This window comes from Cnephaeus nilssonii, assembly GCF_951640355.1.
Source record: "Cnephaeus nilssonii genome assembly, chromosome: 11".
NCBI lineage: Eukaryota > Metazoa > Chordata > Mammalia > Chiroptera > Vespertilionidae > Cnephaeus > Cnephaeus nilssonii.
Genome location: NC_137082.1, coordinates 25,431,469 through 25,447,740, shown reverse-complemented (window position 1 = coordinate 25,447,740; position 16,272 = coordinate 25,431,469). Strand labels below are relative to the sequence as shown.

At 40.4% G+C, this 16,272-nt stretch overlaps 1 protein-coding gene across 1 annotated transcript in view; it reads right to left on the bottom strand.

Moving 5' to 3' along the window:
• Positions 1-5,092: 5,092 nt before the first annotated feature.
• Positions 5,093-16,272, bottom strand: part of PAK5 (p21 (RAC1) activated kinase 5) — a gene marked incomplete at both ends in the record, with an annotated part of 97,958 nt that continues 86,778 nt past the window's right edge. Inside the window, 3 exons of the mRNA XM_079783302.1 lie at positions 5,093-5,248; positions 7,398-7,532; positions 9,331-9,456. Coding sequence (XP_079639428.1) covers positions 5,093-5,248; positions 7,398-7,532; positions 9,331-9,456 — 417 coding nt within the window. The remainder of the gene's footprint in view (positions 5,249-7,397; positions 7,533-9,330; positions 9,457-16,272) is intronic.

Genomic DNA, 16,272 nt, shown 5'->3' with positions numbered 1-16,272 from the left:
AACTTGGTTGGGAAAAAATTACACCTTTGGATTTCACTAACCTCCTATAAAAGGTAGCATTCCCTCAGTTCTGAACACAGGCACCAAACCACTGTAGAATACACAGAAATCACTACATTACATTGGTTGGTGATATCTCAAAGTCATTTATACTCCTTACTTTTAAATTATGATAGATCTTCCCAAGATATTGTTATTTAATGCTTTATAACCATAACATTAAAACATTTTGAGAACTATACTTGAATTGGTTTCCTTTGTATAAGCTGGTGTGTTTTACTTGATACATTTAAAACCACTTTTTCTTAGACTGGTCCATAGGCTTCAGACAGGCAAGGGGGTCCAGGGTGGGAATTAGGCTCAGAGCTCCAGGCCTAATGGCTGCCTCAGTTGTCATTTAAAGTGACCAAAACTTTTAGGTTGTCTGCTGGGGACGGACTCACAAAGGTTCATGTGACAAATGAGATAACAAGTATTTGTTAGTACTGAACATGTGCTTTCTAGACCCTGGTATGGGTGCTAGGGACATATCAGTGAACAAATTAGGTAAACATCCCTGCCCGCATGGAACTGAAGTGTGTGTGTGTGTGTGTGTGTGTGTGTGTGTGTGTGTGTGCGCGCGCTCAGGTATTATGATTAATGCTGGGAGTCTTTTTAGTGCATTTAAGATGGATCATATAAACCCTTGAAGTCCTTTCTAGCTTTACATTTTATTAAATGCTGACAATGATGAGGCATGATTTTTAAAACATTTGCTACCTGAGCAAACTTCAAGATAAGGAACAGCTTTGCTTAGAAAGCAGTACATTTTGATCCAGAAATCAGTAATTCTCCTTTTCTTGAGTCCTCTTTTTGTCCTTAACCAAGTTTATTTGTGTAGGAGATGTTGTTAGGGTCCCACCTCAGCCCTTCCTGAAAGTCACTGGTGACGGTTTCTGCATATGCCCACGGCTTCCCGTGCCTCTCCCTCTTCATTAGAGGGAGCAAACTGCCAGGTACAGGTTGAGATGGAAGCTCTGGGAATTGAAGCTGTAGGAGCAACTCTCAACCAATGAGGGATAGGAGATGGTGGACAAAAATCCAGCATGTGTCTCTTCCAGCAGGTCTCCAGTGGGGGCCCCAGTCACCCATTGTGGTAACCCATTCATTAAAACATGTTTTGTTTGTTTTTAAAAAAAATGTCCCTCTCCTCTTTGTTATTTCTCCACTCTGCCATGCTGAGTGAGCTTCCTGGGATCATCTCCCAAATAAATTATTTGTGTCAAAGTCTTTGGTTCTCTTTTTGGCAGAACTCACATTAAGGTGATATATTAATTTAAGCAGAAATACAACTCAAAATGCACACATTATCAGGCTCAAGTTGACCAACTTCACTGCACAATTTGAATTTGTATGATTTCATGTCACTTTCAAAGATGCTTCTGCTTGTACATTTTGTACCTACTTAAGAACAAACCTATCTTTTCTCTGGAATCGCATTACCATTTCTTTGATGACACAGTACTCTTTTTTAAACCAGTTTGAGCAAGGAGTCTGACTGAACTCCTTGAGTTATTAACTTCATGGAATAATTTTATTTTTCCAGTAATTTCTATTAAGTGTGTTCTTCCCAGCGGGTAATGAGTAACAACCATAACTCATGATTCTGTCTAATCCATTAAAAATCATTTCATGCCCGGCCAGCATGGCTCAGTGGTTGAGCATCGACCTATGAACCAGGAGTTCATGGTTCAATTCCTGGTCCGGGCACATGCCCAGGTTGTGGGCTCGGTCTTCAGTGTGGGGAGGGGGTATGTTGGAGGCAGCCAATTGATGATTCTCATCACTGATGTTTCTATCCCCCTCTCTGAAATCAATAAAAATATATTTTGAAAAATAATTCATTCTAAGTTAAAATAAATCCCCTCTCCTTTGCTTGGGCTAAACTTGTATCAGAAAAAGATAAGGAGGTAGCAGTGGATAGGTAGGGGCAGGAAACAGGATATGTGCTCTTCTTACCCTTTCTTCCAAGTCCCTTCTCCAAATCATGGGGTCTCACACTAACACATGGCTTAAAATGACAGGGAGCAGTTGGGAAGGAAGGTTGCTTTGGAGATGTTGTTGGAAGAAGGGAAGATGCCTGAATCTCATTTGTGTCAGCCTGAAGGCTCTGTCATTTAGAGTGGTCTTGATGAAGATGGTACAAGTAGTTTTTAGAATCAGGTTCAGCTCTACCCTGATGCCTTCACCCTGCAGAAAAGGAGCCATGCCTCCCTTTAGTTCCCTCCATGGTATATGCCTCCAATGCATTCTCTAGGTTGGGCCATCCCATTGCTTAGCTAAATGGATTGCCATGTTCCCTGTTCCTTTTCTATGGTCCATCATCACCAAAGGAAGCTGATGTCTCCTTCCATGCCCTGCAATGGCTTTGGGGACCTGCCTGGGGCAGGTTACCTCCATCTTTCTCTTCCTTGGCATACTACATCCTTTCTCATCATGCTATCTCAGACTATTCCCTGAGGGTTTTCACCTTCTGAAATTTCTAGTTGAGAAATGAACTCTTTATAGACAAGTGTCCCTCTCAACTTCATGGTTTAAATGTTAATGTCTCCTTTGTCAACCAATCAAGAAGGGGAGGGGGGACACTCCCAGGCTATTAGAGACCTCTCACCACACCTTCTTTAGTGCAAAAAAAAAAAAAAATCTCCTTTTTATGTTTTTTTGTTGTTGGTAAAAGCCTTCAGATCAGTTCAGCATCTTTGGAACAGGGGAGTGAAGTGGGTGTCTTTAGCTATGAAACTGGCTTTCCTTGAACTTGGCTTCAAGAATTTAATAATTATTTTCCTCAATAGTGGTATCTACAACATAGTTTTACATTCTTTGTAACCTCTGGGGATGGGAATATTTGTCTTTGGCTCATGTCATCATGATGTTACGCATAACTTTATACCAACTCAGTTGCATTTCCCAAGATCATAATGAAACCAGTCTTGATTACTCAAGAAAACAAATTTGGGGAAATCAGTAGTTTCTAATAACAATGCAAAAAAAGCAAACATTTATTTTTATTTGCAAGTGCAGTTTCTGCCAATAGTTAGTGCTCACAAAACCTTAAGCTACAGTAGCTTTCGGTAAACCCAACGAGTAGTTTAAAAAATACCCAGTGATAAGAAAATTACAGAAAAATTTCCAGTACACTGTCAAAATGTTTGGAATCCAAAATCCACTATTTTCTGCAATGGTTTTAATATTTGTCCTGGTTAAAAAGAGATTTTTCTTTTCTTTCTACTACATAGTCCTGCCTAAATTAACACAATCTGTTCCATGAATTTTTAGGACTGCCATTTTCTGAATTTAGATTGTTTTTATTATTACATATTTATATTAATATCTTAATATTTTACATGAAACATTGATTTGTTGAGTTTTATGAAATAAAATTACAGATTCTCTTTATGGTTAGGCATTTCCAGTTTTGGGGAAGACTGAAAATCTAATCAGTAGAAAGTCATTTTATGCCTTTTTTCCCTTTAACTGTAATAAATAATTAGCAACCTATTAATTACAAAAAAAATCTTAATTATGCTTAGAGCAACCAGAGCATTTTCACAAATTTAAATTTGTATTTGTTACAGTATGTGAAGTCATTAAGAAAAGCCTCTGGTTTTCCGGTTTGGTAACAAATGGCTTTTGTCTGATGCATAATTAGTGGAAACTAATGATGACTATGTAGCTCTTCCAGAGTTTTAAAGGCAAATCTATATTGGCCTACAGTTAACATGCAAATTCATCCAACAAGCAACACAAAATGTAGTAGTCATTCATTGCTATCAACATTTGAGGCGACCTAGTCAGCAGCACAACTCTCCTATGTCAGAAACACATTATAACATGGTCACAACAGAAGTCAGGTCCCACCCTTCCTAATTCACCCTCTAGAATCAGTTCAGCTTCCAGCACAATACATGAACAACAGCGATCAACACTGCGGTACGAAGGTAAATGCAGACAAGAGTTTGGTGTGCTAGCATACAGAGTTTTCAAACAGTGACAAATGAAACCAAACATCCTGCCCTGTTCTATCTCCTTTCCCTTTGTGAGACTGGAAATCTCATATCCTTACTGAAACCTTCAACATGGGGATCCCAGTCCAATGATCCTAGCACTGAAATTGTTCCTTGGGAGGGAAATTTGGCCACAAGGGAACGTCATACTCATTTGAGACAGGGCACGGGGGTGGTGGTGTGGGGGGAGAGAGGAAGGAATACCTGCTGTGCAAACACTGGTTTGTGACTAACAGCCTTAAAGGGAAATGTGATTTTTCCAAATATTTAGCTTTATCCCAAAGAGTAGTTTGGTGGTATCCTGTGGCTCAAATCTTATTATTTTTGGTTGGATAAATGAAATGCGCACCACCATCACCATCACTCTTAGTGCTTCTTCCATCACATAAGACACTTGTTAAGATAAGAAAGATATTCTACTAAAGCTGACGGTGATTGAGAGTCATTCAGTATTCAAAGTTCCTAAGAATCGTTGGTTCTCTGAAAGGGATAAAAAAGTAGGAAAGGCTTTGTTCAAACTCTTGCTAGTAAACAAGTATTACTTCAACTGATACAATGGCTACGCGACATCAAAGTACTATAAATTATCAAAACTATCGTACAGAAAAATTACAAATTCATTGCAAAATACATTACACTGCTACCATTAAGAAAAAAGTGCTTTTTGTTTTCCTTCCTTTTTTTTTTTTTTTTTGCCAGAAAAGTATTCTTTCAATATAGAAAATCCTATGTGTTACCCTGCATGTGGCTAGGATGTATCGTAACGGAGTTTGTACTGAGTCCTTCTGATTTGCTGGATGAAGGGCTGAAAAATATAATGATGACGTATGAAAGCCGTGTTCCCAATGAGCATGCCAGCTGTCAGTGGAGAGATGCCGATTAAGACACAAGAAGATGCCCTGGTCTGTTAAACCCTGCTGGTCATCACACTGTCCCACCGATCAGCTGGTTAGAATGCACAGGCCTTTGCATGTTCTGTGGTTTCCTCATGTTCTCCTGAATTATTCTCGTGTCCTCCTCTGGCTTTGTCACCTGTATGGATCCTCTGCTCAGTGATGCCTGTACTGTCTCATGAGGGGAACGATGCAAGAAGGTGGACCTGCCAGTTTCAAGAACGGATGTCCAAGGAGTTCCTGGGCTGTGGCTCTCTGAGAGGGCTCCCTCACCAGCATCAGGTCCAGGAATCCCCGGAGCATGGAAGAAACCTGTGAAAACAGTGAGACAGCGTCCTGAGGGCTGACACAGAGAGCTCACCCAGTTTCCCTGAAATGGTTCCCCAGCGAATTCCCAGAAAAATCATTCTACCAATCATTCCAGAAAATCAGCTTGAGGAGAAAGATGTTGTGGAAGCAAAAACAGGTATTACCATTATTAACACATGATGTTTTCCTTACCTTCTTCATGTTTGAAATAATAGGAATGAATGGCAATGCAACAAAGAATGACAATTTATTTACTAAATAAAAATATAACGGTAAGAGTGGTAACAGCAGCTGTTATAAGGTGCTTACTATGCGCAGCACTGTTCATACCTGTTTGATGAAGTGTGGTATAAACATGCACTAGTTTTATTTTTCTAACAACTATAACCATCAGGTCTTTGTGAAATCCCCTTTTGTGAAGGAACTTGTTTACTGCAAGGATATTTCACGAGGATAGCATTTTTTCCCCTTAAGTTTCCCTTTAATTTTGAGGAACAGCTTACATACATTCAAGTTCGTAAACATTAAGTATATATTTCACAGTAGGGTTTTTTTTAACATATATATATATATACACCTATTTACTCTCCTTCTCGATACAAATATAGAACATTGCTCATTTTAGGAGGCTAGTGGGCCCCTTTCCCATCAATACCCACTTCCCTGCAGAGGCTCACCACCATCCTGACCTCCAATAGCACGAATTAATTTCACCTGCATTTGTCCTTTCCAGAAATGGAGTCATATAGTTTTAGACTGGCAACTTTTCTGTCTGGCTGCTTTCACTCTTCATTGTGTCTGTGAGACTCATTCCTGTGCAGCAAAAGTCCTAGCCTTCTCATTGCCGCCTGGTATTCACACACCACGTATTATGTATTCATTTGGGAAACGGCCTGGGGCAGTTTCCAGGTTTGACCAGTTGGACTAAAGCTGCTCTTGTACTTGAATTTGGAGAACATCACACTCGTTCATAGTGGGTGTGGGGCTATTTTGATGCCATACTATTTTAACCACATTTCATTATTTAAACTTCGCCCAATGCATGAAGCGTTTCAAACTCTTGTTCAATTCAGTCTCCTTTTTTTTTTTTTTCTTTTTGCCTGGTCCTCACAATCTATATGAGTAATTCTAATGGGGCTCTTCCCTAAGATTTAGGGGAGAGGGAGGAGGAGATGCTATCATTACAAACTAGTCTCCTAGTCTCCCTACAAGACAGCTCCACCTCCTCCTCTTTTTGCTGTGAGGGAGAAGGGAGGGGAGGTGGGTGTGGGGTCAGTGTTTAGAGTACTGGTGCTGTGGAATGACCTTCTCAGAAAGCCCCGCCCTCACTGGTGGCCACCTCAGTGATGGTTCTTCAACTTAGCATCATTTTTCCTGAGGATGGCCCTACTTGGGAAGCAGGAAAGACTACATCACCCCTTGACCATGTCCTTCATTGCCCTGCCTGGTATAGCCCTGCCTACCTCTTTGACACCATCCTTTCTCTTTGCTCACTTTCTCAGCATATAAGCTTTCCCTCTTGGCTTGGGACTTTGCACTTGTCTCTCTGTCTGGGACATGTTTCTCCCAGATCTTTGCTTGGTTTGCTCCTTCTTTCCAATTTGAGTGATCCCTCCCCAGAAAAGGCTGCTTTCTCTCTAACCTAAACAAGTTCCTAGTGCCCTCACCTGCACACTCCATCACATCACAGTGCTTTCTTTATTTGCTTCATGGCATGTATCAATCTCTGAAATTATTTTGTTCAACCATTTGTTTGTACTTTATCTGGCTTCCCAACTAGAATGCAAGCTCTATGAGAGTCAGGACATCTGGGGTCGTGCACTGTGATATCCCCAGCAATTAGAACAGTTCCCGGCATGTAGCCGGAGCTCAATGAGGGAGTGTTGAGTTTCCTCTTCTAGCCAGTCCTATGAGAGAGGAGCCAACCTTCGCCCATTTTACAAATGAACTTTCTGAAGTTGGAGAGGCTGAATCCCTTGGCTAGTGAGTGAACAGGAAGAACAGATATTTGAATCCAAGTGACTCTAATGGAAAGTCCCTGCCTGTAAACCAGGATCTACTCCTGGATCTGATGTGCTAGTCTTTAAAACTTCAGGGAGACTGATAAATCCAAGAACGATTTTGAACTTCAGCAACAGATGCCGCCTCTCACCTTGTGTAGGTCCTTCACTCGAGGAGGTAAACTGTCCCGGATCCTCCGCATTGCCTGCAGGGGAGGCTCATTGAAGTAGGGGGGCTCGCCATCAATCATTTCTATCACCATGATCCCCAGAGACCAGATGTCCACCTGTTAGGCACAACCCACTGGTTATTTCAGGCAAGGAGAACGTTTTGCAATGTCTCCAGGGAACCAAATAGATTCATATTTATTCACAAATTAATGTGGTTTTTAATATGTATATATATATATATATATATATATATATATATATATATTATTGATTTCAGAGAGGAAGGGATAGAAAGAGAGAGATAGAAACATCAATGATGAGAGAGAATCATTGATCAGCTGCCTCCTGCATGCCCCACACTAGGGATCGAGCTGCAGTCCGGGCATGTGCCCTGAACAGGAATCTAACTGTGACCTCCTGGTTCATAGGTCCACGCTCAACCACTGCCCAGGCTATGTGGTTTTTTACAATATCCCAACAGTTACAACACAGATTCACAGGCTGAATCACTGAGTTACCAAGTATTTGCTAATGGATTTCATTTGCTTTTCAGATTCAGTGAAGACTCTGATAATTAGGTACACCTGAGTGTCCTAGCATTCTGAGGCTTTGAACTTTATTTTTTTACCCTGTTGACTTTGGTGGTTAACTATCTATCAGGGCAGGTGAGAAGAGCATGCAAAGTTTTGTTTTGAACATCAAGAGGAAAGTTACATTTAAACTATAAAAAATAAGAGTTTTGGACATATTCATAACAAACTACAAAGAGCTACATTGCACAACACAATATATTCTGATTCTTGTATTGATTTGGTTTTTAAAAATAGTTCTCCCCACACATATACTTTGGGGTTTTTTCTTTTGCATCTTATCATTTTGAAACAGCAGGCACAAAACCCTGTTTTATAAAACCATTTTCAGGAGAAAAGAAGAGGAGGATATGACAAGCAATTCTTTCTGAGTAAAGAATGGGGAGCCAGGACAATGGGTAGCTGTGCCATAAATCCCCAGTTACAGTCACTTCCCTGTTACATGAACATTACACTGCTTATCAGTTAGCTGCATTCTTGTTTTAACCTTTGCAGTGACCTTCAATGAGAATTTATGCTCTTGGAACCACAGGGGGAAAAATAAGTTGAGTGCTCATCCAAGGGCAAGCAAACAAGGGAAAGAGAGCAGAGCCCACCTTAGCTTATGCCAATAGCCTCAGCTCATTGATCCATGCCATCTCTTCTACGCTTCTCCTCTCTTAGGATCGCCTTCTGCACCATAACATGTGGGAACACTGCCAGCCCACGAGTGAGCTCCTTGCTCTCTGTGTGTGCTGCCTTGCATGCTTCAGAGCTTCTACTCACACTAGTCCCTCTCCAGAAGGTCCCCTGTTGTCATGTGGCTAAGCCTGATCCCTTAAAAAATAATGAGCAATTGTTTCCATTCCAGAGGAAAGAGAAATTGTGCCATATTTTGAAATGTAATATTCCTATGTGATTTTTTTTCTATGGGAAAACATTATTGCTCATCCAATTATTACCTCCATTTTGTGGAGCTTTCTCTGACCCTCTATCCTTTGAATCATCACACCTGCTAATCTGTGTGTGTATCCGGCCACTTTTCTAGTTGCATTACCTTGCTCTGTGTGTGCCTGCCACCGAGGGTGGGGTCAGAGTTTGAATCAATGTCCATGGTAGGATCTTAATAAACTCCTCTTGGTCAGTGTTGTGGCAATATTCTCAGTGCTGGCCATTCTCTCTCTGCCACAACCTACTCTGTAACAAGTCCAGTGAATAGGGGTCAAATATAGAGTCAAAGGTCATCACCCTGATCGCCTCTGGTCATTAACACCCTAAGAACTACTATATCCCATCCCTGAGCCTATCCAAACCCTGCCTCTCTCAATCGATGTCATCCCCTTACCTCCGTCCCATAAGGTAGCCTAGAAATCACTTCAGGTGCCATCCAGTAGGGAGTGCCAACCAATGATTTTCTCTTCGGTACCTCTTTGGAAACTTGAGCACAGAAACCAAAGTCCGATAACTTTATCTGGAAAGGAAAGGAAAGCAACAAACTTAAAAGTGCTGGCTTGGAGATGTAGAAATACATAGAAACTTTCACATTAAAAATAACACAGTCTCATTAATAGGCCTGGGGAATACTATTGGCAGAGGGGTTGTCAGACCCTTTTATTGGGAAAGCATGAGCCATTTTAGTAGAAAAACTCTCATGGCCCCACCACAAGCGTTTATATCTTTAAACTCCTGCTGCTTATATCTTTTATAAAACAATGAAACAAAAAAAATTTGCACATTAAATATACTAAAAGCAACAAATTCGTTAAAATTCAAACCCACAACAGATGAATGTAACAGATGAAGTTTAAGTAAATTGCTATTCTCAATGAGAGTTTTGTACAAACTGTTACTGCAGGTAAGGTTCTTTTGCATTGAACACATTTAGATTTCTACGGTAACGTGAGAGATTCAAATAACCAAACCTATTTCTGTATGTGAATTATTGTAAGGCCTCATTTACATAGGATGTTTAAATATTGGCTCCCCTTTTCTTTTTGTTTTCTTCCTTTGTTCATGACAAAGTTACCAATGTGCACATCAGCCTTTTCTCTGGCTCTACATCTGCTGCCTACACCTTAAATATTGGGCTACCTAGGGTTCAGGTCCAAACTCTCACCTCTTCTCTTTTGACATACTCTTGCTGGACACACTTTTGCCTCCCATGCTTAATGCAGATTTCTCTCCTCCATTCTAAACCTATACTTCATCCAGTCTATGTTTTCATATGGGGTTAATTTTGGTGAAGGATATAACGCCTGTGTCTGGATTTAATTTTTGCATGTGCGTATCCAGTTTTTCTTCACCATTTGTTGAAAAGACCATCTTTGCTTCCTTGTATTGCCTTTACTCTCTTGTCAAAAATTAGCAGAATATAATTTTGGGGGCATATTTCTGGGGCGTTTATTTTGTTCCATTGGTCTATTTATGTGTTCTTTGGTCAATACCACCTAGAAAGCTGACAGTGTGGCAGTGTTAGTCATGAGATTTTGTTCCTATTCTTCAATATTTGTTTGCTATATATTGTATTGATCTTTTGCCTCTCTGTATAAACTTTCAAATTGGTTTGTGAATATCATGAAATAACTGCTGGGATTTTGACTGGGATTGCGTTGAATTTATAGATTAAGTTGGGAAGAACTGCAACTTGACCATACTGACTCTTCCTAACCATGAACATGGAATATCTTTCCATTGATTTAGTTCTTTGATTTCATTAATCAGAGTTTTGCACATATAGATCAAGTATATATTTTGTTAGATTTATACCTAAGTATGTAAATAGCATTGTGTTTTTTTATTTCAAATTCCACTTGTTCATTGCTGGAATATAGGAAAGTGACTTCTATATATTAATCATATATCCTGAAACCTTGATATAATTGTTTATTAGTTCCAGGGGTTTTTCTTTTTTTTTTAATATATTTTATTTATTTTTTTTTACAGAGAGGAAGAGAGATGGATAGAGAATTAGAAACATCGATGAGAGAGAAACATCGATCAGCTGCCTCTTGCATACCCCCTACTGGGGATGTGCCCGCAACCAAGGTACATGCCCTTGACCAGAATCGAACCTGGGACCCTTGAGTCCGCAGGCTGACGCTCTATCCACTGAGCCAAACTGGTTTCGGCTCCAGGGGTTTTTCTTGTTGCTTCTTTTGGATTTTCTACATAGACCATCATGTCACCTATGAACAAAATTTATTTTATTTCTTTTTTCCAAAGATGCATATATAGGGTGTCCAAAAAAGTGCATATACACATTTTGAATAATTATAAAGGCAGTGTTTATTAAAATGCATTTTATTTTCAAAATTGAGCTATTAGCTGTTAATGTGTATACACTTTTATTTCTTTTATTTTTTTCTTGTCTTATTGCATTAGCTAGTACTTCCAATCTGATGTCAAAAAGGATTGGTGAGAGGAGATATTTTTGCTCTTTTCCTCATCATAGTGAGAAACTATATTCAATCCTTATGCATACCTCAAAGTCCACTTCCTCCAAAATTGTTCTCAGGAGCTTATATTGACCTCTCCCTTTCCAAATCTGAGAGAACTCAGCACTCAATCTTGATTTGTTTTCTGATGCTGATTTTTATCCCTCTGGATAGAAATAATATTCCTCAAGGGCAGCAGCTCTGCCTTTTACTTGTGAAGCCTCAAGAGCTGGGAAAGTAGTAGACACCGAAAAACACATGCTACTAGATAGATTTGATTTTATATTGACAAACCCACACACATATATATGATAGCAGGTCATGTAATAGACACATTGGTGCTCTCTCATCATTGATTTACTTATTGAAGACAGCTGTGTCTAGAATCAAAGTTAAATTACAGATGAATTAGGGTAATATTTTGGAAATTATTAATGTGTTTTTTTTCTTCTTCCATTTCTTTATTCATGATCTTCTCCTTAATCAGGCCAATGTCAGTGTGGTGTGGTTTGGAGTGGAAGGAGATTAGATTACTTCAGATACATGCTAGAGAAAGCTGGTTTAGTGGAGAGGTGATTTTATCAATTGCTTTGACACATCAAGAGCCAAACACAGATTTCCCTGTGGTATGAAGAAGAGAGCTCTGAGCTATGGCAGTTGGTCCATAACTCTTGTTTCCCTATTTTAAAAGGAGTCTACAATTCAGAGAAGTAAAAATTCCTATATTCCATCCCTTTTAGCCTGGGATGATTTGCAGAAGAGAACAAAAGAGCAGTGATTTGATTATGTCAGGACTCAACTCTTTATTATACATCACTTCCCACCACTCCAACCTATGATGGTGGGCTTCAGATATATCTGAATAGCATAAATCCCCACACAAAGAAGGGAGAGGAGAAGCCACATGCATCTGTTATCAGAGGCAATATTCAAAATATTTACTAACCATCTTCATCTAGACCAACCAGAATCTAGACACAAAGTTAAGTGGTATCCTGAAGTTATCTTGAGGCATTACCATACTTAATGAGGCAAAGGGGGTAGGATACTCCAATAGCTTGAAACAGTGGACATTAACCAATAAGCATTAAAATATTGCAATCCTATCTAATAAAAGAGTAATATGCAAATTGACCATCACTCCAACACACAAGATGGCTGCCCCCATGTGGACACAAGATGGCCCCGACAAGATGGCCAGCAGGGGAGGGCAGTTGGGAGGGACCAGGCCTGCAAGGGGGGCAATCAAGCCTGCAGGGGAGGGCAGTTAGGGGTGACCAGGCCGGCAGAGGAAGGAAGTTGGGGGCTACTGGGCCTGCAGGAAAGAGCAGTTGGGTGGGGGGACCCAAGCCTGCAGGGGAGAGCAGTTGGGGGACCAGTCCTGCAGGGGAGGGCCATTAGGGGTGACCAGGCCTGCAGGGGAGGGCAGTTAGGGGTAATCAGGCTGGCAGGGGAGCAGTTAGGCGTCAATCAGGCTGGCAGGGGAGTGGTTAGGGGGTGATCAGGCTGGCAGGGGAGCAGTTAGGCGTCAATCAGGCTGGCAGGGGAGTGGTTAGGGGGTGATCAGGCTGGCAGGCAGAAGCGGTTAGGGGCAATCAGGAAGGCAAGCAGGCAAGCAGTTGGGAGCTAGCAGTCCTGGATTGTGAGAGGGATGTCCCAGATTGGAGAGGGTGCAGGCTGGGCTGAAGGACACACACCCTGTGCACGAATTTCATGCACCGGGCCTCTAGTATTTTAATAATAAATATACTAGTGAATACTAGTTGAACACCAGCCTTGGCTATGCCAAATATGACCTCCATGAAGAGAGTGGGTGGAAGTGAACCTGAAGCAATGTTACCGATTCCCATGGAAGCATCATTGACTTATTTAAGACAGCTGTTTTGATAATTAAATATATGAATAGCATATACCCCCACAGAAACAAAGGAGAGGATCTTTGTGTAGTGTGCAAGAATCCAGAAGCTCCACCAAATCTGTGAGGGAATGGGGAAGTTCCCAGCACAAGTCTATAGTTGACATGAGGAGGCAGCCCCAAGGATGGCTTTCAAGTCTTGTGGCAGGAGGCTGGAGTTGTGAGGTACAACAGAGGCGCTCTCCTGAAAAGCCCAGCAGCTGATGGAACCTGTTAATCCTCAGTGGTCACTTTTCCAGGTAACAGAATAGGCCATTTTTGTCAAGGCAGGGACCAGAGAGGAACAAGAAGATAGCCTATCTACTTCACCCTGAGGTCCCATAATCCACATTTGTCCTTTATCCTCCCAGAACTACCTTGAGAAAGATGGGGGTTCTAGGAGTGAAGAGGTAGGTGGTTTTAAAGACTGAAGAAGGTATCACTTAAACCTTATAATAATGTGGTTGAACTTTGATAGACAATTTAAATATTTAAGCATACCAAATCTAACTGATTGAAATTTAAAATAGTTTTTAAAAAAATCTAGTCCATGGAGTTTTGTTTAGAAGTCTAGATTAGTTTTTAAAATCAATGAAATTATAATTGTGTGTGTGTGTGTGTGTGTGTGTGTGTGTGCAGTGATTTTCAAAGCTTGAGTATAAGTAAATTTGTAACCTTACTACACAGATGGAAGAGGAGGAACAATTTGGCCAATACATTTTATTTGCCTGTAAATTTAAGAGATCTGCATAATTAAGGAGGTGAGTGCATTTGCATTTTGGTATTGGCAGTTTTTAATGTCACTATCTCTAGTGTGTTTTTCTCTTTCTGGACATAAATAAAAGACCCCGAACCTGCCAGACTAATAATTATCTCCCTGACAAAATGTAAGATGAGAAATGGAAACTCGACACTTGGAAAGCTAGGCTTGTTCTGTTGTAGGAGTGTAAGTGCTTCTGCATAATTTTTTTTTACTCATCCAAGTACATAAAAGAGAAAATTTTCTAAAAGAACATAATTACACACAACATTCGTCCAAATAAATCTGCAAGTAGATAATGAGAACTCAACTAATGACTATAATAAGGCATTGTAAGCAGATCTTAAAAGCAAATCACATAGACTCTAAGCTGAGCCTCATTTTATTGTACAATGTGTCTACTTAGGAAACCACCTTAGTCCCACTAATGCAGTTAGGCTAAGAGAACTGTAACTAGCACACTGTCTGCCTCCTAAAGAGGGGAGATGGAGCTTGTTCCAGGGGGGCCAGACTTTAAATTAGAGCTTAGAGCTCAGAGAAAGCTGCTGTTTAAACCTGAGATCCTATCCATCTCAATGTGTGCTGGCTGGGAATCAGAGGCCCCACAAAAATATGGAAGGTAGGGCAAAAGATAGCTACAGGTTTACAACAGAAGGTAAAACTCACATTCTGTAAATTGCATACACTCTAATGCATTCTTGTGGTGCAGAAGATACAGTCCCATTCATTTATGTTTGCCTTTACTGCCTTTGCCTTTGGGGTCAAGTTCATAAAATGTTCTCTATGACCAAGGTCCATAAGTTTGGTACATATATTTTCTTCTATGTAACTTATTGCTTTGGGTCTTTGATCCATTTTGAATTAGTTTTTGTACAAAGAAACAACAAAGAGGCAGCCAACCAAATGGGAGATGATATTTGCAAACAGTAGCTCCAGCAAAGCTTTCAATTTCCAAAATATATAAAGAACTCATAAAACAACACCAAAAAACAAACAACCCAATCAAAAAGTGGGCAGAGGACCTAAAAATACACCTCTCTCAAGAAGGCATATGAACAGCCAATAAATATATGAAAAAATGTTCAACCTCACTGGCAATTAGAGAAATACAAATCAAAACTACAATGAGATACCACCTCACACCTGTTAGAGTGGCCATTTTTTTAAAAATATATTTTATTGATTTTTTACAGAGAGGCAGGAAGAGGGATAGAGAGTTAGAAACATCAATGAGAGAGAAACATCGATCAGCTGCCTCCTGCACAGCCCCTACTGGGGATGTGCCCGCAACCAAGGTACATGCCCTTGCCCGGAATCGAACCTGGGACCCTTGAGTCCTCAGGCCTACGCTCTATCCACTGAGCCAAACTGGTTAGGGCAAGAGTGGCCATTATTAATAAGACAAGCAATAACAAGTGTTGGAGAGGTTTTGAAAAAAAAAGGAGCCCTCATTCACCGCTGATGGGAATGTAGATTATACAACCACTATGGAAAGCAGCCTGGCAATTCCTCAAAAATGAAGAATAGAGCTACCATATGAACCAGCAATCCCTCTCCTGGGTATATACCCAAAAAACTCGAAATCACGTATGTATTTGAAAAGATATCTGCATCCCTAGGTTCATTGCAGCATTATTCATGGTGGCCAAGAATTCATGGAAACAGCCAAAGTGCCCTGCAAAAGAGGACTGGATAAAGAAGATGTGGTACATATACACAATGGAATACTACTCAGCCATGATGAAGGATGAAATAGCACCATTTGCAACAACAGGAATGGACCTTGATAACATTATGCTAAGTGACATAAGTCAGTCGGAAAAAGCTGAGAACTATATGATTTCACTCATCTGTGGGATGTAAAACTGAAACTCATGAACACAAGCAGCAGTGTGGTGGTTGCCAAAGGGAAGGAGTGGGGAGAGAAGGGGGTCCTAATATGTGGTGACAGGAGAAGATCTGACTTTGGGTAGTGGGCATACTGTGTAATGCACAGATCTTGTAACATAGAAACCCACACCTGACACCTATATGTTCATGTTGACCAATGTCACCCCAATACATTTCATAAATAAATTTTAAAAAGAATTTTTGCATCTGCTCCAAGACTTTGCATGGGTTCATGTTGACCAATGTCACCCCAATACATTTAATAAGTAAATTTAAAAAAGAATTTTTGCATCTGCCCCAGGTTTTTGC